Source organism: Montipora capricornis, chromosome 4 (genome assembly GCF_036669925.1).
Source record: "Montipora capricornis isolate CH-2021 chromosome 4, ASM3666992v2, whole genome shotgun sequence".
NCBI lineage: Eukaryota > Metazoa > Cnidaria > Anthozoa > Scleractinia > Acroporidae > Montipora > Montipora capricornis.
In genome coordinates this window covers 27,014,952-27,037,259 of record NC_090886.1, presented here as the reverse complement: position 1 = coordinate 27,037,259, position 22,308 = coordinate 27,014,952, and the positions used below count along the sequence as shown (strand labels likewise).

At 38.2% G+C, this 22,308-nt stretch overlaps 1 protein-coding gene across 2 annotated transcripts in view; it reads left to right on the top strand.

Moving 5' to 3' along the window:
• The first annotated feature begins 550 nt into the window (after positions 1–550).
• Positions 551–22,308, top strand: part of LOC138045828 (uncharacterized) — a 22,686-nt gene continuing 928 nt past the window's right edge. The window contains exons 1-17 of one of the 2 annotated variants that reach the window (XM_068892454.1): positions 884–1,095; positions 1,256–1,363; positions 3,984–4,053; positions 4,844–4,891; positions 6,365–6,467; positions 6,852–6,987; positions 10,097–10,164; positions 11,607–11,736; positions 12,296–12,348; positions 13,196–13,302; positions 14,696–14,808; positions 15,545–15,580; positions 17,452–17,529; positions 18,137–18,218; positions 18,819–18,934; positions 20,123–20,216; positions 21,341–21,405. In XM_068892454.1, the coding sequence (XP_068748555.1) occupies positions 994–1,095; positions 1,256–1,363; positions 3,984–4,053; positions 4,844–4,891; positions 6,365–6,467; positions 6,852–6,987; positions 10,097–10,164; positions 11,607–11,736; positions 12,296–12,348; positions 13,196–13,302; positions 14,696–14,808; positions 15,545–15,580; positions 17,452–17,529; positions 18,137–18,218; positions 18,819–18,934; positions 20,123–20,216; positions 21,341–21,405 (1,509 nt within the window). In that variant the 5' untranslated portion in view covers positions 884–993. Of the gene's footprint in view, positions 1,096–1,255; positions 1,364–3,983; positions 4,054–4,843; positions 4,892–6,364; positions 6,468–6,851; positions 6,988–10,096; positions 10,165–11,606; positions 11,737–12,295; positions 12,349–13,195; positions 13,303–14,695; positions 14,809–15,544; positions 15,581–17,451; positions 17,530–18,136; positions 18,219–18,818; positions 18,935–20,122; positions 20,217–21,340; positions 21,406–22,308 lie in introns of both variants that reach the window. The other variant, XM_068892455.1, reaches the window with a different exon arrangement.

Here is a 22,308-nt window from a genome sequence, read left to right as displayed (position 1 = left end):
CGTTGGGTTATTCTGACTGATTTATAATAGGGACTTCTCGCAGTCTAATTTCAATTGATTTGATTCGAGTTAATTTCGTTAGTGACCCCAATAAAATTAGTGCTCTTGTGCTAAATCCATTGACACTTAAATAAAGTTGTTAGGTGCTAAACTAAAATTTACAACTCCAAAGGTTGAACATTTGATTGCCATTTTCTGCAATCAAATTATATATCCTCACGCGGATCATCCTTTTATTTGGACTTCAGGTGCGAAAATTCCTCGTGTCCTCCCACCAGCCACTTGCTACTCCGCCTTTCTAATTCACAACCTTTCCTCGCTATCACTTTAAGGAAAGCTTGTTAGAGTAAACAGACTGTGATTATCGGTACCCATTCAAGTTTTTTAATGTTATTTTTACATCGACCAAATTATCCCGCGTGAACGCTTCTGGGCGTCTTGTATATAGTGCCTTTTTGTAACTCTCCCCAGTTTTCTCTGAAGAATTACTTCCTTGCGGGTTTATGTAAATAAACAGTACAGGCGACAACCCGGATGGAAGATAAATTTGAATGTGAACCAAGCGCGTATAGGGAGCAACAACGAGTGCATCGGAATGGATTCTATGAAGAGAGAAGTAGTATCGTCCTAATTCAAATTGGTGCTATTAAAGGTGATGAAAATGAAGCTACCGTACCACCAATATGCAGAAGATCGAAGATCGTGATTTGACACTGTTATGTTGGATTACAACTGTGCAAAAGAGAATGTGGAATTATCACTGGAGCCTTGGCTCTATTATGTGGGATTTCTTTTCCCATGGTACGCGGTTGGTTAATTAAGTTCTTTGCAACCGGAACGGAATGCAAGAAACGATTGCGTTACTTCTGATGCACTTTGCATGTCATTTAGCGGTTTCAATGGGAGCAGCCCTTTGTGACCCGCCAGAATATTTATATTCTAGAAGCTTTACGCGTTCTTGGGCATTTGCGCTTTGTTTTCTGTAGAGTCAACATGGCTGTTCTGTCGCCAAAGTTGTACTTTTTCATCTTACTCTGCACCTGGATTTCATGTCAGTTCTTTGTTCCATCCGACTCTCGAAGTTTGTTCAGACGGGTCAGTAAGTTTGTATAAATATTTTACTTAAGCTTATTCACTAGTGACACTGCGCTTCAAAATGCCAACGTTTCGTGAAAATCACCAGATTGAGCTCAGTTTGTTTGATGTAGATTACCAGTGCTGACTTAAAATCGCCATTTTCTTTTTTATCTTGAAGGCGACGGAGTATTCTGAAAAGAATAATTCTAGCGAGCCCAATGGCACTGGAGAAGAAGGTCCTCCGTGCGAGGAGGATAGAAATGGCGTGTATCCGTGTTCATCCACTGTAAGATAAGTTCTTGTCAAGCTTTAGTTTTGAATTCTTTCTTTTGGGTCTCTTCGGTGGAAAGGTTCATCATCTTCAACCATCCTTCGATATTTGAAATGAACACCAGTAAAAGGTTTATCATCAAGCAGAACTTACAGTAAGCTTAAATAGATAGGCAAGGTGCGGCTCATTTCTTTATAAGGTCCATTTCGTGTCATTTTCCCATGTTAAACAATTTCTACCTTGACTTTTTAAAGCTAAATTCAATTTTGTATGCTGGGTTAAAGATTACCTTGATGCTACTAGAATCTGAAATATTCATCACTCCCGTTTGCCCGCCATTCGTTAGCCAGCTTGTAAACAATATGATATGGTAATTCCCAACGCCCTTTTTGAGATCTCTTAGGAAATCCAAGTTTAGATTTAAGTGAAATTTAAAAGCAAAGAAAATAAAATTTGGTTATTTTAGGGAAGATCATATTTGTGTGCATGAACTATTCAGTTTATAATTACAGTGTAGGCTTAAATGCTAGTTAAAATGAATGTGATCAGTAAAATTTCGTTTACTCTGGAAGATATAGGGCTTAGTGATTGTGTGTTCATGGTCTGCTTCACATCCCTTTAATTAACGTACAGTCAAATTCTAGTCAGTTCTTCCTTCACAAAACTACCCTGGAAATTAAAACAATTTTGTACGCTGAGGCATTCTCTCGACTCTTAAAACAAATTAAAGCTACATGTAGTTGAGTGTCAACTTTAGTTCATGTGATTTTTTGAGCTCATGAAAGATATTTTTGATTAGCTCAGTTTGACAAAAATACCCAAAGTGAAACACATGTAAATCAAGGAGCCACTGCTGTAACATTGTGCATTGAAACAGAAACTTGCATAGTTATTACTTTCTTGTTGAAGGGTGTTACTTTATGGCCATTAATTCTGGAGAACCAAGTTATTGTGCAATGTGCCCATTTTTTTCCAGACAAAGTTATGTTGCAGAGCTTGCCTAACTATGACCAATATTGATAACATTACCATACACAGTCAAGTCTGACATTAAGAGTCGCTTTTCTGACAGGCAGTATTTTATTATTTTCATAATTTGTTCATCTGTTATACAGTGCAATTGGGTATAGTGTTTTTCATGGAATACATTTAAATCAAAGGGTTGGCTACCATTGTTTTTTAGCATTTAGAACAGATACCATCGCCTCCTTGCATATGACCATGTTTAAAGGCTTATTGGCTTAATATTTTAAAGTAAGACTGAAATAATCATCTGGAGTCACTGAAATTAAGTAGCTTTGAATTATGGTAGCGTCTCCATCTCCAAGTGATGTTGTTCACGTAGTTGGACTCAAACAATCAAATTTGGTTATAAATATTAAAATTCAGCTTGATTGTCAGTAAACATAACTTAAAGCTCAAGGGGATGAGTTAAGTACTTTTAAGACAGATCATTGTGGTGGAGTCTTTTGTCTTAAAATGGAATTTAATAAATCAAAATAAGGTGTTGTGATCATAGCTTTTTAAAGAAGCCCTGAGAAAAATGGGGTTATGCAAAAACTGCTGAAGTGGAACTGGGTATTAAAGAGCTAGAGTTTTTCCACTTCAGTGATGTTGGCGTCCTCTGGTTAATTGCAGGTAGCGTCTTCCTTTGACATGCAAATGAATGTTGTGCTTCTTGTTGAGTGATCAATAGTACCTTGTTCTGTAGAGGAATTAAATTTTGTGATCACTCTAAATTCTTCAACCAAACTTGTTTACATTTTAATTTAAACATGTTTGACTGAATGTATGATTATCTCATAAATTTTCAATGAAATAATTATATTATTCAGCTTCAGTTGTGTTTATTCAAAAAGCTATTTTGGCTTCGCGTCAAATTGCAAGCTTAAATGACTCTGAATGATATTGTTATTTGGGGCATTGTTTACATGTAAATACGTAAATTACAGTTCATGAACATTCTGCTCTTGCCTATCATTAATTTTATTTTAATGGGTCAATACACCCAAGCCAAGCTAGGGAAAAAAATAAGTTTTGCCGAGAATTGTGATTTTTTTTTTGTTCAAAATTTAATGCTTAAAAGGATCATTTAAATTCTCACATCTCCTTTTATGTTACATGTAAATTAATACATGTATATGTTCACTGTGAAAGCAGTGCTTAATTTTTATCTTGAAACTGGTTGCTGTAAAAGTTTGCAATTTTGCCTGAAGTTTTCCTAGTTTTGAACTCCACTTAGTCTACTATTATCAATAGCCTCTGGGAGCTCTGGTCTGTTAAACTGTTTACACTGTTTTTCCACATCATTGCATGATCACTCCATTGGGTTATCAAAGAAAACAATAATATTATTAATGATGTAAAGTTTGGCTTGCCCTGTTATGGTTCTGTAGAGCGAACAGCTAACAGATTTAAGAGAGCAATATTTGGACTTGTTTAGTTTTAATTAATCTAGCTTTGTCTGTCCCCATTTCGAACCATCTAACACCCCTCCAAATCCTTGCAAAAATCCAGTCACAGGCTTTTACAAGGTCAATAAATATTATTAATGTACCTGCACACAGTACAGTCCCTCTTAAATTTCAACAGAAAATTACATGTATCGTGAGGCTTGTCATTTTTTTTTTTTTAGATAACTGGAAACCTGTTACTGATGGTGTTTTATGGTGCTATTTTGGGTGTTGCTGCAAAATGTATTTCTGGTGAGCCTTCAAAGTTATGTCACTCAGTTCACAAATAACAATAACCACAACTTAGCTGAAATTGCCCCTTTGTTTAATAACCAGCTACAAACGTTATGTTTGCATAAGGGGTCATTAAAGACATTGATTTTTGAATGTTGATGAATAATAATAATGTTGCGATACGTTTCTTAATTAAATATCCATATTCATATCATGGCCAAAATTATTGCAAGTCGCCGATGCACCGGTGTATTGTTGCAGGGCCCTACTCTTTTCTGGGATACAATTAAAAGAAATACCTCTTTTGCTGTCTCTTTCTGATCGACCTATTTGAGCAATTTATGTTGCTGAACAAAAAGGCATGACTGGAATACAAAGTGGACTCTCAACAGCTTTGGTGTTCAAGCTTCCGGCTAAACTTCAGGTTGAGCTCAATGATATCATGAATATGCCACCAGGCTGCTAGCTTAGCTAATTTAAAGATGGGATTTAGCGCTAATTTGACCAAGGATTTAATAAGGTTGGAAAGCTCTTTGGAAGCTGAAACTTCAAGAAGTACATTTATCTCATCACTAACTTTCTGAGTATTGTGAGACAGGGTAAAAAAGTACTATTTTGGAGTCAACTTCTCCTTTAAAGTAAGCTCTCTCAAGAACAAGTTATGCCCTCACTTTCTTTAAATGTGATCCAATAATAAGAGGAAGAAACATTAATCAACTTTTGTAAATAGAGAAAACAATTTTTTCCCCAAAGAAATTAAACTGCTCTGATTATAATCTCAATATTATGACTTTGCTCTAACTTATAGATGGTGCTGAGCTTTTGCTGGATCTTGGGTGTTCTCCATCTCTGATTGGTAAGAGAAATGATAATATTTTAGAAATAAATTAAACATGAGAAATTGGACCCTATGACTTTTAAAAGTAAATAGTTGTCCATTCAGGGCTTCTGATAGGTTGGAAAAAAGTCAAATTTTCAGAGACAAATTTGCAGAAAAACGGCTGATTTTGCGGGAATTTTCAGGGCAAATTTCACTGGAAAGTGATCTGTTTTGTGCTGACTTGACGAACGTTTTTAATGAAAAAAGGCAGCAATTTTGCCAATTTTGTTGGGAAAGTGATGGGTGTTAGTTTATGCAATAACTTTTATGCATCTATCAATGTTAAGCCTGAGGGGGGACCCCACACATATGTGGGGAATTTGACTTTCCAGAAGAATTTTTGGTCAAAATCCCCACTGTGGGCAAGGCTGTTGCCTAAGAGGAGCCCGGTAGCCTGGGGCTCCCAAAGAATAGCTCTGGGCGCCTTAATTTTTCACAGCAACACCTTTCACTTCATATGTTGGACTCCTAAGTTCTCAGCGTTTAGCTCTGAGGGCCCCTTTAAAATTTTCTTAGGCAGCAGCCTTGTGTGGGGTCCCAAAATTTGGTCAAATCAGATCAAATATCGCCACCTTGGGGAAGTAATATCCATGTTCAACAGGTGCTCCTGATCCTTACGAGAGGCATTCTCGTAGTCAATGGATAGAACATGTTTCCACCGTTTGATTCTCTGACGAAAAGCTAGGCAATATTATCAACAATCCACAATCCTCACAAAGTACAGCAAGTGCTTACCTCTATTAAAAAACAGCCGTCTTTCAGGGCAATTAGCTGGGCTACTTCAATTCCAAGATGGTCGGTGCGCAGACGATCACAGAGGACAATGTGACTTGGCCTCATTCAACCATGCAAAAAAAGCAAATGTCCCCACCCTGGGACCCAGGTTCTTAGTCAAATCCCTGAGGGTGGGGAGAGCTAAATGCCCCACATATGCCTGGGGTCCCTCTCCCCCCCCCCCCCCCCTCGGGTTTAACGTTGATAGATGCATTAATTACAGCAATAGAAACATCAACTACAAACAAATGTTACATTTTACCAGCAACAATGAGGTTCTTTTTAACAGAGATCATCGTTTCCTCTTTCAACAACAATGCGCTCATGAAATGTGCCAATTAATGGCAAAGCTTTTTTAATCATGGCCACTGCCCGGTTTTTTTGCAACACATATCTATTCAAAGAATGCCTGGTAGTGAAATAGGGATGTTGTTTCAAGATACATTTTCAAGTTTATGGCAAGCAAATTGCCCCAACAGTGAAAATAAAGTCTCAAATACAGTGTATGTTGTACTATCATGTGTTTGTAAGATTTTTAGCGAATTAGTGAATTTCACAGGATTTTGCAGATTTACCTGAATTTCACAGCTCAGAAACCATGTGAAATATCAGAAGCCCTGTCCATTGCACTTCGCAACCTGATTTGATTTTTAATCTCGCTTTTTTTTTGTCCAGGTGGTATTGTACTTCCTCTGCTGGGTGCAGTTCCTGACTCTGCTATCATCATTGTGTCTGGACTTGGAGCTGATGCACAGACCAAGCTCTCTGTTGGCATGGGGTAAGATAAATAATTTTCTTATTGTGCTGAGAGAAACTTATAATACCTGACCTACAAACTAAAATTAATGATGGTAGGGGATCATATTACTGGAGATCACAGCAAATGTTCTGTAATGATCTATACTATTACACTTCATTTCATTCAGCTTGAGGAAAATTCCTTGATTCACATATTAACAATTTTGTGACATAAAATAAAAAAAAACACCACCATACAGAAAGTATCCTAAACATTCATAAAAGTTAACCTTAGGCCTAAAAACGTTTGCTTAGGCCTAATTGGGCCTAAGGGTAGCTTTTAAGAATGTTTACAATGACCTGCAAGCCGCGACCTGCAAATTAGACCCGCTGAAAAAAAACATAAAATCTATTTTTTAAACAGAACATTGGCTGGCAGCACAATCATGTTATTGACAGCTGCATGGGCAGGAAGTTTAGCAATTGGCAAATGTGACCTTGATTCCCAAGAAGAAGCTATTGAAGGCACTGGTTATGGAAGGATCAGATGTTATAAACAGGTACAAGTAACATTTTTGGAGATGTTCTGTTTGGATAATACATGTATGTTTCCACCACCAACAGTCTTAAGACAAAGCAGCTGAAATTTTCCATTTACAGGCCTTCTGATAGGGTGCGATTAAAAAATGCAAATTATGCGATTTTTTCAGGGCACATTGTGCGATTGGAAAGGCCAATTATGCGATAAATAATGTAAATTATGCGATTTTTTTCTCTGCAATTTTAAGCTTGTTTTATATGGTTTCAGGTTAAGAAAAACACTTTTTTGCTGCCCTAAAGACATTTTGAACACAAAGGAACAGTAATTATGTATCTCGATCGACATAAGTTGGGATAAATACAGGCCTTCTGATATTACGCGATGGTGCGATTTCGCACAATCGACCTCAAATCGCATCCGATCGCACAATTCACGAAAAATCGCATAATTCACAAAAGGACGCACAAAATTCATAAAATGAAACATAAATCAACACGTTTCTTAGAAATTCCTGCATAAATACGCCATTTTTAAGATGATTTATCTTGGAAAAAGGCTAAAAAACCTTTGTCACCTTTGATTTCGTAAACATTCGAAGTTCAAGGCTTTATTTTTCATGTCGGGACCTGGTACGAGTCTCCTTCTATTGGTGCAACACAAACACGCCGTTATATACACAACACTGAAATGATACAGTTGCCTTCTCTTTAGAGAAGAGATTTGTGAAAAATAAGCGAAGTTGTAAGTTTTTCGGCAAAATGTAGTTTCTTTCGTTGAAAACTGATAAAAACTTACTCATGGATAAGTTTGTTGTGAAAACGCTCGCTTTTTCTTCGACGAAGAAGGAAGTTCCCACCTTCCGCCCAATCTGACAGCTCACGATCGAGCAAGAAAGTACCTCACAGGTACGCTCCACGTGGACGATGGACTGATGTTTTTCTCGTCGTGCAATATTAGGGTCTTTTATACAAGAGAAAATAAGCCGTGGCTTACTCTGGCCACGGTGTACAAAAGACACAAAAGGAACTATTAATACGAATATATATTCCCAACTCAATATAGGCCGCGGCTTGAAAAAGACGTGAATGTAGATTTTGTACCATTTATACGGTGTGAACATTCGAGTCTTCTGTAAGCCGCGGCCAGAGAAAGCCGCGGCTTATTTTCTTTCGTACAAATGGGGGTATGGCCCTATTGTGATTGACCATCTTCAGAAGTTCGTGGTTGACAAGCACCTTGATCATTCACTTGGCATGTTAGCTGTGTCCTTTCAACTTTTAACGTGGTACACCGGTAGTGCAGAAGACCTCATTTTTTTTATTTATCCCAACTAATGTCGATCGAGATACATAATTACTGTTCCTTTGTGTTCAAAATGTCTTTAGGGTACCAAAAAAGTGTTTTTCTTAACCTGAAACCTTATAAAACAAGCTTAAAATTGCTGAGAAAAAAATCGCATAATTTACATTATTTATCGCATAATTGGCCTTTCTCATCGCACAATCTGCCCTGAAAAAATCGCATAATTTGCATTTTTTAATCGCACCCTATCAGAAGGCCTGTAAATAAAAGTTGAAAAGTTGAAAGGACACAGCTAAAATGCCAAATGAATAATCAAGGTGCTCGTCAACCACGAACTTCCGAAGATGGTCAATCACAATAGGGCCATACCCCCATTTATACGAGAGAAAATAAGCCACGGCTTTCTCTGGCCACGGCTTACAGAAGACTCGGATGTTCACCCGGTATAAATGGTCAAAAATCTACGTTCACGTCCTTTTCAAGCCGTGGCTTATATTGGCCTGGGAATATATATTTGCATAAATAGTTCCTTTTGCGTATTTTGTACACCGTGGCCAGAGTAAGCCGTGGCTTATTTTCTCTCGTATAAAAGGCCCTAATATTGCACGACGAGAAAAACATCAGTCCATCGTCCACGTGGAGTGTACCTGAGGTACTTTCTTGCTCGATTTTGAGCTGTCAGATCGGGCGGAATGTGGGAACTTCCTTTTTCGTCGAAGAAAAAGCGAGCGTTTTCACAACAAACTTATCCATGAGTAAGTTTTTATCAGTTTTCAACGAAAGAAACTACATTTTGCCGAAAAACTTACAACTTCGCTTATTTTTCACAAATCCCTTCAAAACCAGAAGGCAACTGTGTCATTTCAGTGGTGTGTATATAAGGGCGTGTTTGTGTTGCACCAATAGAAGGAGACTCGTACCAGGTCCCCGACATGAAAAATAAAGCCTTGAACTTCGAATGTTTACGAAATCGAAGGTGACAAGAGGTGACAAAGGTTTTTTCCCTTTTTCCAAGATAAATCATCTTAAAAATGGCGTATTTATGCAGGAATTTCTAAGAAACGTGTTGATTTATGTTTAATTTTATGAATTTTGTGCATCCTTTTGTGAATTATGCGATTTTTCGTGAATTGTGCGATCGGATGCGATTTGAGGTCGATTGTGCGAAATCGCACCATCGCGTAATATCAGAAGGCCTGCATTTAGGACACTTGGACTTACAGTGTACCCCAACATACATGTAATAGACTTATTTGATTCATTGTTGACTGTAATCACCGTCAAACTGCTGGAGCCATTCCTGACCAGTTTAAAAGAACCCTGGAAATGAAACTGGGTGCTTGTTGTTTCCAACCAAGTGTAGAACTATTTGAAGAAGTAGAATTTGTCTTATTAATATCAGAAAAAATAAAACAGGGAAGGCCAAAACAGGTTTGACAAAAAAACCTGAACAGAGTTTCTGCTTGGAACTGGCCAAGTGCTACAGCCATATCCTTTGGACTCCATAGCATCTCCCACCTTGGAAACAAATGTCTGTGGCACACTCTAGGGTTTTGCCTGCATGCACAGAAAACAGCTGTAGTTCCATACAAATTTGACTAATTTGATATTTGATGGCCTGACAAACTTGAGAAACTGATCATGTCCTAGGGCTACACAATCAGTTGTAGTTATCCAATCTATTAGGGAATGCTTGAAGGTGTCATTTGGAGAAGATAACTTAAATGTAATGTTTATTCATTTGTTAAAGTTTGCCTAAATATTACTGTAAATAACATATTAATTACTGATAATTGCATTAGACTTACCTCTTATTCCTTTAATAGGGAGTGACAATTGTACCAAGTGTCAAGACAGCTGTTGGTATAATGCTGTTGACATCATTGTCATACTTGTAAGTACAATTCCGATGCAACATTATATTATTTCATCAAAATGTAAAAGACTTTTTCAGGAATCACAAATTACCAAGAGTTATGCAACAACTGTTTGTCGAAGTCACAGAAAAATCTTACCGGAGAAATCACCGTGGCAAAGCTTACATGTATGAGTCATAATAGACCTTTCATCAATTGACTTGTTAATATTACAGCCTGCGGTAAATGTCACAGGACTAAGAAGTTGGTGTAATCTCTAGCGTCTAAGGGCCGATTTGACATGTCATGACAAGCCTATGACATGACTTATGATTGTCGCAGTGTTTTAAAAAAATGTTTTTTAAATGCTATAACTTTTTTTTGAGGTACACAGCAATTAACCCCGAGTTTTCGGGCTGAAAAGAATTTACAGGTTTTCACACCTTGTCAATGCAGGTGTGAATGCGGTTAATAAGGCCCCCTAAAAAGGCATTCAGTGCTGCATCATTTAGCCATAGGTTATTTATACCTGATTGCAGACTTATTGTACCCTTGTTGCTAGCAGCGAGCTGAGTTTTCTTTGTTTCCTCAATGGAATCTTTCTTTTTTGTTAGACCCGGTCTTTTTCATACTTTTTATCCAGGGAGAACTTTCCATTTTGATTTCTCTCCTCGTTTCATAGCCTACGAATGCAGTAAGGATGATATCGCCTCCCATATTCCTTTAACACAATGGCATCGACTACAAATAAATGGTGAACTCAACATGCGATAAAGTGAATCTGATACCCGGATGTATTCCCGCATCAAACTGTACGGGTGTTGATGAGTGTTACCAGTAGATATTTATCTTGCTATTAAATGCTTGGAAAAAAGCACAGTGATTTTGTTTCACAAGTAATACAGCAATACACAATGAGAATAGCACACCAATTGAAAAAGCAGTTTCCTTTTAAGAAAGCTTCCACTACCTGAGGGAGGGGAAGGTGCATAGTAATGACCGTTGTCTTCTGTGATTTGCAAATTACTGTGGAATTACCCTAAAAATGCGAGGAATTTTGGAGGCAAATTTTGCAGGAACAAACAGAAATTGTATGAACTTTTGCAGTGTTTCTGTATTAATCAAAACAGGCTTGACCAATGTGCAGTCGAAACATCATTCCTTTTCTTTAATACGAATTTTTTTTTCCAAGTTGTCTCAAAAAAAACCCTCGTTGATAAAGCTAGGCTTCTTAAGGAATACTCATGCCAATTGTTATGGTGTGAATGTTTATTTGTTTGTGGTCATCTCAAACATCAATAATATTGTTTCGTACCTTTTTACTTTTTGTATCGTTGTGAAATTCCTTCACTGCCCTCAGTGCACCCGCGGCCCCCCTGTCAGAAGCACTGATGAGGAATATCCAAGTTCACCATAATAATTCTTTTGTTATGATAACTGTCATTGTATGTACACTGTAATGACTCTTGGTGTGTTGCAGTATTGTGCAAGGGGCTGATTGGCACTTTGGTCCTCACAACTTTGGCCCACAGCCAGAATATGTACGCAAGGCTGCCTTGGCAACCATGATAATCTGTTTCATTGGATTTATAGCCTACCTGATATTTCTGGTAATATTTATTGTTCCATTATTTACTGTTTGTGTTATACTGTAACAATATTACTATTATTGTTGTTGCTATTGTAATTGTGGTGGGTTGTTTTCTTGTTTAAAGTTAGTGTATGCCTTTTTGCAGAAGCAGTTGTAATCTTCTTCTTACTGACTGCTGAGTATTAAAGATATTCAGTCTTCCACCACTGATGTCATTCTTGCTCTATAAATTATTATTTCTCTCTTTTGTTTTTCTTTTTGCTATGGTATCTTTTCTAATCATGTTTTAGTATAATTTTTATAAACAAATTTATGCTGTAAGTGGAATACTGCATAATTATATTAAAGTTATTAAAGGTGTTTAAGAACATTTCACTCAGAAATAAATATTTACATTATGTCGGTTCCTATGTGAAGTACTTCGCAATATTTTTTTCTAGTTTGGGCTGGTGTATTTTATGCCAACTGATTCCCAATTTTTAAAATTAAACTTTCCTAACCCTTCCTCAGCTCAAATCTTAAATGTGATCCCACACAGAGACAAATTTATTTGTTTAACTTTTTTTGTTCCCACGTAGTTTGTTGACAGCAAATCAGCCCAAATGAGAGCTGACAAGCATCGGCAAGAACTGTAAGTAAATGATAATAAAAAGAAGTTAGTTGTATTTGCAATGGAAGGTCTGTCTGGACCTTAAGTCAACTGCATCAACCGTGAGGTGGTTATCATGTCAACTCATACGTAGCTGCTGGTGTAAGATTTTTTTTGTGGCCACTATACCTAGTATACAGAGCGAAACCAGGTTGGCATTAATATTGTAGGAATTGTTGGCAACATATGTAACTACCGTATGTTGCAATATGGTGGCCGTGGTTAAATGGAGAATGATGTCCCTGCAGGTCCAGTGGGTTTATCTTACGATGTACTCAACAACAATAATTCAAGGACCTGAAGGCATATACATGTACAATGTATTTATCAATGGTGACTCCTGGATACTCAGATAAAATCTGAGTACTTCTTTTCAGGTGTCAAACCTACGAACTTTTAATATTATTGCTATTTTGGATTCTGAGCCTAGTTTATGGTGAAAAATCCAGACAAGACCCTAGTTTAACCCATTGATTCCTAGGAGCAAGACTTAGAGTTACTGTAATAGCTTTTACTGTCAAATGCCCTGACAATTTTGCATGTCAATAGGGGGTGGAGTCAATGCGTTAATAATGGCCAAGTATTTAGCAGGTTGTAAGTTAGACTTCTCAAAAGGAGCACTTCTATGTGCGATTTAGCATCAATAGATACATCTAAATCTCCATTTTGTTCACTGGGGTCAACATATAAAATCTCATTTGGTACAATTAATCACGAAATCAATGACCAGTTCATCTCCTGCAATAACATTTTTAGATAAGAAATACTAATTACAGTGTTGTAGGGCAACCTTTCAGCTGTGGCCTTACTACTGTTTTTTTCCCCCCAGGATGCAGCGAAAAGTGTTGCACCGCTTTGTTATGATGGCAAAGAGACAGATGCCATCACGAATTGGTGATCAAGCTGATTCAGCTGAAGATAAAGCAACCCAGGAAGGTAATACACTAAATTTTGTTGTAGTATTTTGACAGTTCTTCTTAATTAAAGCTGCATGTAGCCTATACTGAGTCAAACATGAAACATATTATAAAATTCACATGTTGCAACTACCGACATGAAACAATCTTCTAAGTGAAAGATCACTAACCCATTGAACTCTTCAGGTTGCTCCCAGTTGATGAGTAAAATCGCCTGGCATTAGACAGAGTCAAATCTGTCTGTCTCACTCCGAAGATTCAATAGGTTAATAGTGCAACTTGACGGCTTTAAAGAACTTTAAAGAAAAAGAAAGAAAAAGAAACTTGTCTTCAATGGAACTCAAACCCATGATATTTGCTCTGCACACTGCTCTGGTTAATCTATCAATTTGAAACCATTTGGAAGCTGTTTTCACACTCCTCCAACTTCTTAAAGTTGCTCTAATAACTGCTAAGTTTCATTTGCTTGGAAAGTGAAAGGAACGTACCAGATTTTTTTTGAAAAAGTCAACCACAGGCAGCCCAAGCTCGGTATACGATTTACAGACTTTGTATGGGAAAAATTAACTTTGAGCTTACAAATGCTGAAATAAGCTGTAAATGTAGAAATAAACTTCACTTACTTCTACATACAGTTGTCCTTGTCTTTTCTGTGCAATCTGAGGGCAAACTGTGTCCGTTTGGGACGTCTTTGTTGCTTTTGAATTTTTACGATGTTGTTAGTTGTCATTTCCTCTCATAAAGAGAAGAAAGGCTGGTGACTCGGGGCGATCTCATCCCTCATCCCACAAATTGCTCTCTCATTGCAAAGCAACGGTCCAAATCGCCATAAAAACACCACAGCCTTAAGCCCAGATAAATTTCCTATCACGTCAACTCCACTCCGGAACCACACAGCGCTTTTTGGCAGATAAATTCCAAATAATGTTCGGCTTTCTATAATCTTCCCACGTGTTCAGCTAAATGTGTGGGTACAGCCATTATGGCTTGATGGCTTTGTTTCTTTTCAACGGAAACGATCGCTACAAAGTACAGCATTTCGCAGGGCAAATATCCATGCAAACGGGGTTATACTTGGATTACACATGACATCACGGCTGCCATGTTGGTGTCCCCAAACAATGAAATGGTGGCCGTGTTGGTGTCCCGATCCAATCCTCCGGGAATTGAAATCTATTATTATGCTAACGTCTTTTGTTTTCGCTGAAAAACATGGCTGTTGATCACGTAAGTGAAACCCAAGAATTGCGTGATAACTGTCCTGTGAGTTTGCACCACGTGACGTAAATTAGCCAATAAAATCGCCCAAAAATAAATGGGGTGGGTTATTATTGGTGAAATTAATTTTGCACAGAGTGGAAGTATTCAGTCATTGGTGAAAAAAATAATTAACATGTATGTTTTGTTTACAGCTCATGTTCAAAAGAAGTACTTCAGAGCCTGGCGTCTGGGAGCAGCCATGGACAAAAAGGAACCATCTGAGACAGATCCTATTGTTCCCAAGGAGGTTCATGGTGAAAAAGAGGTGAGATCAGATTAAAGTTGTTTAACAGACTAAACAAGTCAATACAGGGTAAGCATAAATTGATGGAGCTGACAACACCAGTACAGTGCATGTGGTGGTCATGGGGGTTTTTTTGTACCTGCGTACATACGTGCAAGACCCTATGACAAGGAGTGTACAACTTCATTGCATTTGTAGAACAGCTTTTTTAGAGACAGTTATTTTTAGATTAATTTTCCTGCAAAACCAGACCTTTCCAGCTAATTGCAATTCTTGCATGAGAAATTAAAACCCGTGGGATTGAGAATGGTGACTCGAGCAAGCCAAATCTTGTTTAAGAACTCTCCTGACAATGCATACAGTAGACCTAGTACTGGCATTTGTAGGCTTCTGGTAGTAGGCTCCTTATATTCTGTGCATCAGAATTTCTTGTACTGGTGGGTCATGACATACTTGCAGCGTACTGGCTACTAACAGTGGAAACTCTTTACCTCTCTCGAGAACCCAACCTCCACTTAGTGATGTAGTTGTTGATAACATAATATTATTATACAGTGCCTAAATTTATCTGTTGCTGCTTTATTTGCATGCTGGCTCCTTAGTTTCTCGTGCTTAGCCAGATAATAGCAGACGCTATCATAGTTTTTGCTTGCTAATTTCTATAGACAGTCGTTGTATATTTTTTTGTCATAAGATTTTTGCACCATTAATTTTAGAGTTATTTAAAGCTGTTTCTTTTTTACTTGCCAACAAACAGGGACTTATCCAACGTGATTCTTTTAAGGTAGAAGAGGTAAGTGTCGTGCAGAATCCGAGCCTAGTATTGATGCTCTAGAAGACATTGGTACTTGTCAGTTGTCCCATGCAACCTAGAACATTAGCCAACAAGACTTTTTTTTTTAATGTCTTTACTTGTCAGGAAGGATTTTTAAATGAAATAAAGGCTTAGCAACTCCTTAATTAGTTTACAAGCAAAATACTATTTAACACGAATAACTCGTCTTAACAGCGATGTAATCATCTTTCTTGGTGATCCCAAGTCAAGATAAATTGCACTAAAAGTTTGAAAAGTTCAATATTTTTTTTCTGAGTAAAGATCTGCACAACACTTCCTCGTAAAATATAATTTGCTCAATGAAGGAATCAACTATCATGGCTGCGAAGTTTGTCTGCGCTAAAGGTATCACACAGTTTCTTGGGACTAATAACCAGCTTCTGGTATTTAACTGTGAAAACCTAAATGAATTCTGTGTGAAAGTGTTTAATAAGGCAGGTCATTGGAAGGGTACATTCAAACTTGCCATTGCTAAAGTTCTGTCATATTGTATACCTTAATGCCTTAATGACAAGTCAAAAGTGATCCTGCAAAATTGCGGTCTCGACGATTTAATTTATTAAATGAGAATCTTACCTTTTCTCTCCTGAAAAGTCAGCGGAAATGTAGCTCGGAAATGTTAGTTTTCATGAGCATGGATGAGCATGTCAAATCGACTGCTTTTCCGTCGGGGCCTTGACACCACTTTGGGCCAACTTTTGGGCCTCACAAATTGGGCCTGACGTCGTCAAACTAGACACCGGAAGTCGGGTCCAGACTATTTCGCTTGCTGTCGCATTGTGTTTCCTAAATCAGTCAAACGCTTATTCTAACTACTGCCAAGCCTTAACAGCTCGCTTAATTTAAAACAAATTAACCATTCTTCACTCTTACGTTTGACGCACTTTAGTTGTAGGTGCTTGCTTTAAACAATAACTGTCAAAAAGCTTTTCAACATAGCCTAATGCTGTAACTTTGATAATACTGAGTATTAACCTTTTTTTGTTTTTTTACTTGTAAAGAAACTTTTGAATCCGATTCTGTTGGATGGGATCCAGAGGAAGAGATTTTCCCACTCTGCGTCCCCATCTATAAATTATACCATTGCGCTCATGCAAATACACTTAAAAAATTAACGATATCAAAGTTTGGAAGAAATACATGTAAGATAGAGAACATAGTAAAGTTTGGTCCCACACCCTATTTGAATCTTGCTATGATCCTCTTCCTCCCTTCTCAAAAAAACACCAATGAAGCAGGGCCCTGGATTACTGTAAACTTACATTATAGTTTGTTTATGTATTGATCAAATGAAGTTTTAGCTTTCCAGTTTCATTTAGAAGTGTTTTTCCTTTAGTATAAACTAACCTGGTTGGAGCTATATTGGACACAGGCAAAATTTGATCCTCCGTTGATATTTAGTCTGAATTAGTGTCAATCGGCTTTTGAACGACTGAGCCAATACAGCTAAAATTGTCATTCTTTATAGCCCGGGGCACAGCCAGGAAAATTGTGGTTGTATTTCATGAACTTGTTGTGATAAAGAACGAAGAAAATACTTGCTCTGCAGCTGACAGGTTAATGGTTATCTCTTATTGGAATCGCCACAAAAGGAAAACAACTTGAAACATAATGATTTCAACGTGTACTAATATCAAATGCAAGTATTTCTTACTTACATGTATCTGTGGTAAAGGAACTACCTTAGCGGAGTGTAGTCTCTATTACCAGCCGCTGTTTCGGGAAAGGAGCCCGCGCTGCTCCCCTGAACTGTGGCGAAAATCGGGAAGGCTGAAAAGGATGCTCTTTTCGGATTTTAGTCATTTATTTCCTTGGTATAATATTGACAGGAAGAAGAGGAAGAGGAGGAAAGCTTTACCCATTTGGTCATTAAATGCGTTGCTCTTCTTGTCATTGGAATGGGTTTGGTGAGTAGTTTTTTGGTACTCCAACATTCTGTCCTCTGAACTAATCGCCCCAAACTTGCAGTCCGGGAGAGTGGCTCAATTGACTTGTTTGAGAGTTTCCTGAAGAAATTTATCTCCAGGGGTGCTTACAGCATGTAACAAAAAATATTGATAATTTTAATCTACAATATATCGTTTTACACGTTTAGATCTAGAACTGCTAGTTTTCGGCTTGAAATGTGTATGTATTTGTGGATAGACTAAAGGGCTTTAGAATATTTTTTTAGAATTGAAGCTCTCTAGAAATATTAAAATAATGATGATAATAATAATAATGATAATGATGATGATGATGATAATAATAAGTTTCTGTAATTTTGACAAAGCTCAAATTTCAGCTTACCCGTTGCCATTTTTGCCGCAAGCGTGATGCTGAATATGTAATATCTTATGGTGTCAGCCATACGAAAACCAGACTATTAGATGCTTTTCAAGGCAACCACTTGAGTGACCCTAACCCTAACCACTCAAGTCTGAGTATTATGAGCAAAGTTTTAACATCAATTCTACGTATAATGGCCAAGCACTGAAGATCAGGGGCCTTTGTGTGTTTTTTTTTTTTTTGTAGGTAACCATTTTCGCCGATCCAATGTGCGATGTTCTGGATTCCCTGACGAACCCAAAGAACAAATCACACATTCCCATTTCAGGTAGGAAATCTGTAGTAGTCGTGCAATCAATACCCCACACTGAAAAGGAGAACAGAAAAACATAATCAGTTTCGATCGTCCAAGTGAGTGTAGTCCCGTGATAAGGGTAACTGACTTAGCGACAATTTAAACGGTACTCTACCGCAGGCTAACGAAGAAAACTTCTAAAGTTCCCAACGCAGCACTGAAAGGGTAACCGTTCTCAAATCAGTGCTTAGACTCAGACATACTGTGGCAACATAATTTAACGTATCTTCTTTCTGAAGTGAATGCCAGTCTTCTCGTTTCTACATTTGATCCCAGGATTTTCCTTTTTTGACCTCTATCCCGTGAGGGTTGGGAATATACATTGTGTAAAACATAAGGAAATTTCGCGTGTGGTTCAGTTTTTCCGTCTTACCTGATCTTAGCCTTGTTGATCAATGACATCGTAACCTCACTGCTTTTCCCATTAACCGTACTTTGCTAACGTCACAAGCAATTTTTGTAAAGCATGCTTTCATTCAAAGGCTACGTCACAAGGCGCAAGCCTGCAGCCATATTTAAAACATTAGTTTTGTATTGTTGCTCACGCAGTTAATGTTTGTGTTTATGTTGTAGCATTCTACGTGTCATTTGTGGTGACCCCACTATGCTCCAATGCCTCCGAGCTTGTGTCTTCCTTAATTTTTGCCGCAAAGAAAAAGAAGGAGAACATCTCCATGACATTCGCGCAGGTAAGCCAACATTTTATTTCAAGTTCTTTTGGGCGTATTCTTCATCCTCTGCTCGCTAAAACTGGCATACGAAATATCCTTCATTTAATTTACGGTTACCTTATTTCGTACATCAAAGTATTTTCCGTCAGTTGTTGAGATAACCCTGGCTCCAGAGGTTGTTTTTCTTCTTTAGCCGCCGCAAAACGGCGACAACGAATCAACGTCGAAAAACCTCTGATTTCGGTCCCTGCGAATCTCATTTCCATGCAGACGCCAACTGTTAAAACTCTTCAAAATCATAATTGAAAAACAATCACGCTATCCTCACGTTCTCCTCGGTTGTTTTAATCATGTCAACCAATCTAATTTTGAATTGCGTGGATGTTATATCTACAAATCAGAATCGAAAGTCGTAAACTGGACTGTAAACATTACATGGAAGTTAGGTGATTCGTAGGGACCGAAACCAGAGGTCTTTGGGTTTTAGGGTGCAGGGTCATATGTGGGTTGAGTTGGTTGGCTCTCTCTTCTCTGCACCAACCAACCAACATTTGGTTTCATTTTTGTTTATTGTTAAGTTCAGTTTACAATGTCCCCAATTAGTGCTCCAGCGCTAGAACGACTAGACACTTAAATAAAGTTCCTTTCCTTTTCTTTTCTTTCTTCTCGTTTGTTGTCGCTTCTTCGAGGCTAAAGTTCATCTGAAAATAAGAAAAAAAAATCTGTGGGACCAGGGTATGAGGTAATTAAATTTCAGCAGAATCGTAGGTTCGACTGCTGCACGAGGACTTCTCGGATTTTTCCGAGTATCTCCGAGTCACCATCGAAATGATAAGAAATCTCTGCATTACATTCACCTGCGTTGGATTAAAATATAACTTCTTTCAGTACAATCGCGAAAATTAAATTCCTCTTTGCCGGAAACGACAGGCAACCGCTCGTTATCCCTGAAAGATCATGAAACTTTTCTTTTCTTATGACTGTATTTTTCGTGCATGCTTGATAGCTGTGGGTAACGGACAACATGTAAGCTTCAAACTAATTAGTTGGAAAACAACAAATTTCTCATTTACGTGCACTTCTCATTGCACAACCTTTCAAGGCGCGATGGTAAAAGCGATAGGAAATATCTCAGAGCTACTGTAGTGAGAGTAGAATAAACCCGAAAATTTTACCGAGTATTTTGATTGTTGTTTTCATCATCAGCTCTATGGCGCTGGAACCATGAACAACACTCTTTGTCTTGGAATCTTTGCTGCTCTTGTTTACTTTAGAGAGCTAAAGTGGTATTACTCTGCAGGTTAGTTCGAAAACATTTTTCCTATAAATGAAAGTGAACCAACTATCATCATAAATATTTTAGTAACACCCAAACGCATTTATAAAAGAAATCGAACGTTGCAGTATCATGCGATATTCGACGGTATTTAAGCTCTGTGAAGGGGAAGAAGAACATCCAAAGTGTGTTAGTCCGTGTTAATGTTACAACTACTATGACAATCTTGAAAAGAATGTATATTTCAAGTGCGAGTTATAGACGAAAGAGAGAAGTGATCCTCTCACTTAACTGGACAATTCAAGCAATAGGCTGATTTATCTCTTCGAAGAATCGAACCCATGACCTCTCCCAACTGAGTGGCTTAATAGCCCAGTTGGTACCAGGCGCGGATCCAGGGGAGGTGAAATGGGTGAATTTTCACCCCCCCCCCCCCCCCCCCCCCTTTTTCTGAGCCCTCCTTCTTGCACAGACCTCAAACACCTCAACCAGGCTTTGGTTCTATTACATTATTACAAAAATTCACCCTCCATTTCAAAATCCTGGATCCGCGCCTGGGTACAGCATTGTGCCGGCATCCCAGACGTCATGGCTTCGAACTGAAAATTACAAGCGGTTTGATATGGTCGTTTGTCTAACGAAACTGACGAAAACCACAAAACTTATCAAGTTCAAGCTTCCTGCAAAAAAAAATTAAACTGAAATATAAATAGGATCACCGTGGATCTAAAATGACCAAAACCCTCAAAGCAACGAATTTCTTTACTTGAAAAGAGACAGAAACGTTTAGAACTGTGACCCTTAACTTAATCGTAACGATGGTTTGTAAATTAGTGCATTGCATTAGCTAAGCCATGTTTCCCAAAATAAATTCTAATTGCTTCGAATCCTCGTCCAAACCAGCCGTCTTAAAATTCTCTTCTTCCAAGAAAGTCGATATAAACCTCTTTCTTGGTGACGGCCAAATAAAATGTTCTTTTGTTTTAACGCTAATAAGCCTTTCTGGCTGCGCTACGACAAACAAATTTCAAAAGAATATTTGTTTCAAATTGAGGGCAGTAGGTCTATTTAACATTAATACAAAAGAATTTAAAGGTGGTAGCCATTTATGAAAGTGGTCTATATTGCTTACAATCTTTTCTTTTCAGAGGTAACTGTGATCATCTTCGTGCAATGGATTGTTGGATTGGTCGGTTTCCGTTTGACATACAAGGTAGTCATTTATAAAAGGCTTAATCGATATGTTCGGATTCCAGTGCACTACAGTTTTAATCTCCACCCATGACGTTGTCCTTTCGGAGGTAGCCGAAAAAGTGTGAATGTGCGTGAAGAAACGCTCGTGATTTGAGGCCGCAATTCCCTGGGTGAGAATTGGGACGAGTGCCTGAGTGGTTACCAATCTCCCTCTCTCAGTGTCATCAGCCGAATTTGCGGCGCAACTAATGTTTTTTTCTTGTTTTGTTTTTTTTTTGTTTGTTTGTTTTTTTAATCGCCCTCGCAACACAAACCGGCTTCTCTAAATGCTGGGAGGTAGCCGGTTGCACGTGTTTGTTAAGCGGGCCTAACGTGAATTGGGGACAGGCAATTAACAAGGAGAAACTTAGCAGTCACGTTAGATCAGGAAGTCGGCGCAAGCGCTCTAACCACTAAACCACGCCGTCTCCATAAAACTAATCACCGCAATCTTCACTAGATAGACAACAGTAAGATAGATAACCCGCGTTAGGACTCCGCAACGATCGAGAACTTTTTCTCAAGTGTCACGCGCTTGTCTTTTCGCCGTGAATTCCCAGTCACCCAGAAGTAGAGGACCTTTCTTGCAGCCTAGTGGAGGGACAGCGAAGGACGAACTCTCTATTGATTAACGTTTTCAAATTTTGAAAAAAGCAACTGAGTGGACAAATGTCATTGACCATCCCAGGGAAATAAGAAAGCTGGCGTTTCGATCGTTAGCCGTTCTGCTTCGCTGTGATGAAGAGTCGCCGCTCGAAACGTCATATTTCCCGGCGGTGGTAAATTTACTTTTATTAATGAGTTGAGCCCTGAGAAAGTTTGCGTGGGAGGCTAATATAACCCAATTTTCGCCGTCCTGTATTCACCTACCGCAGCACCACTG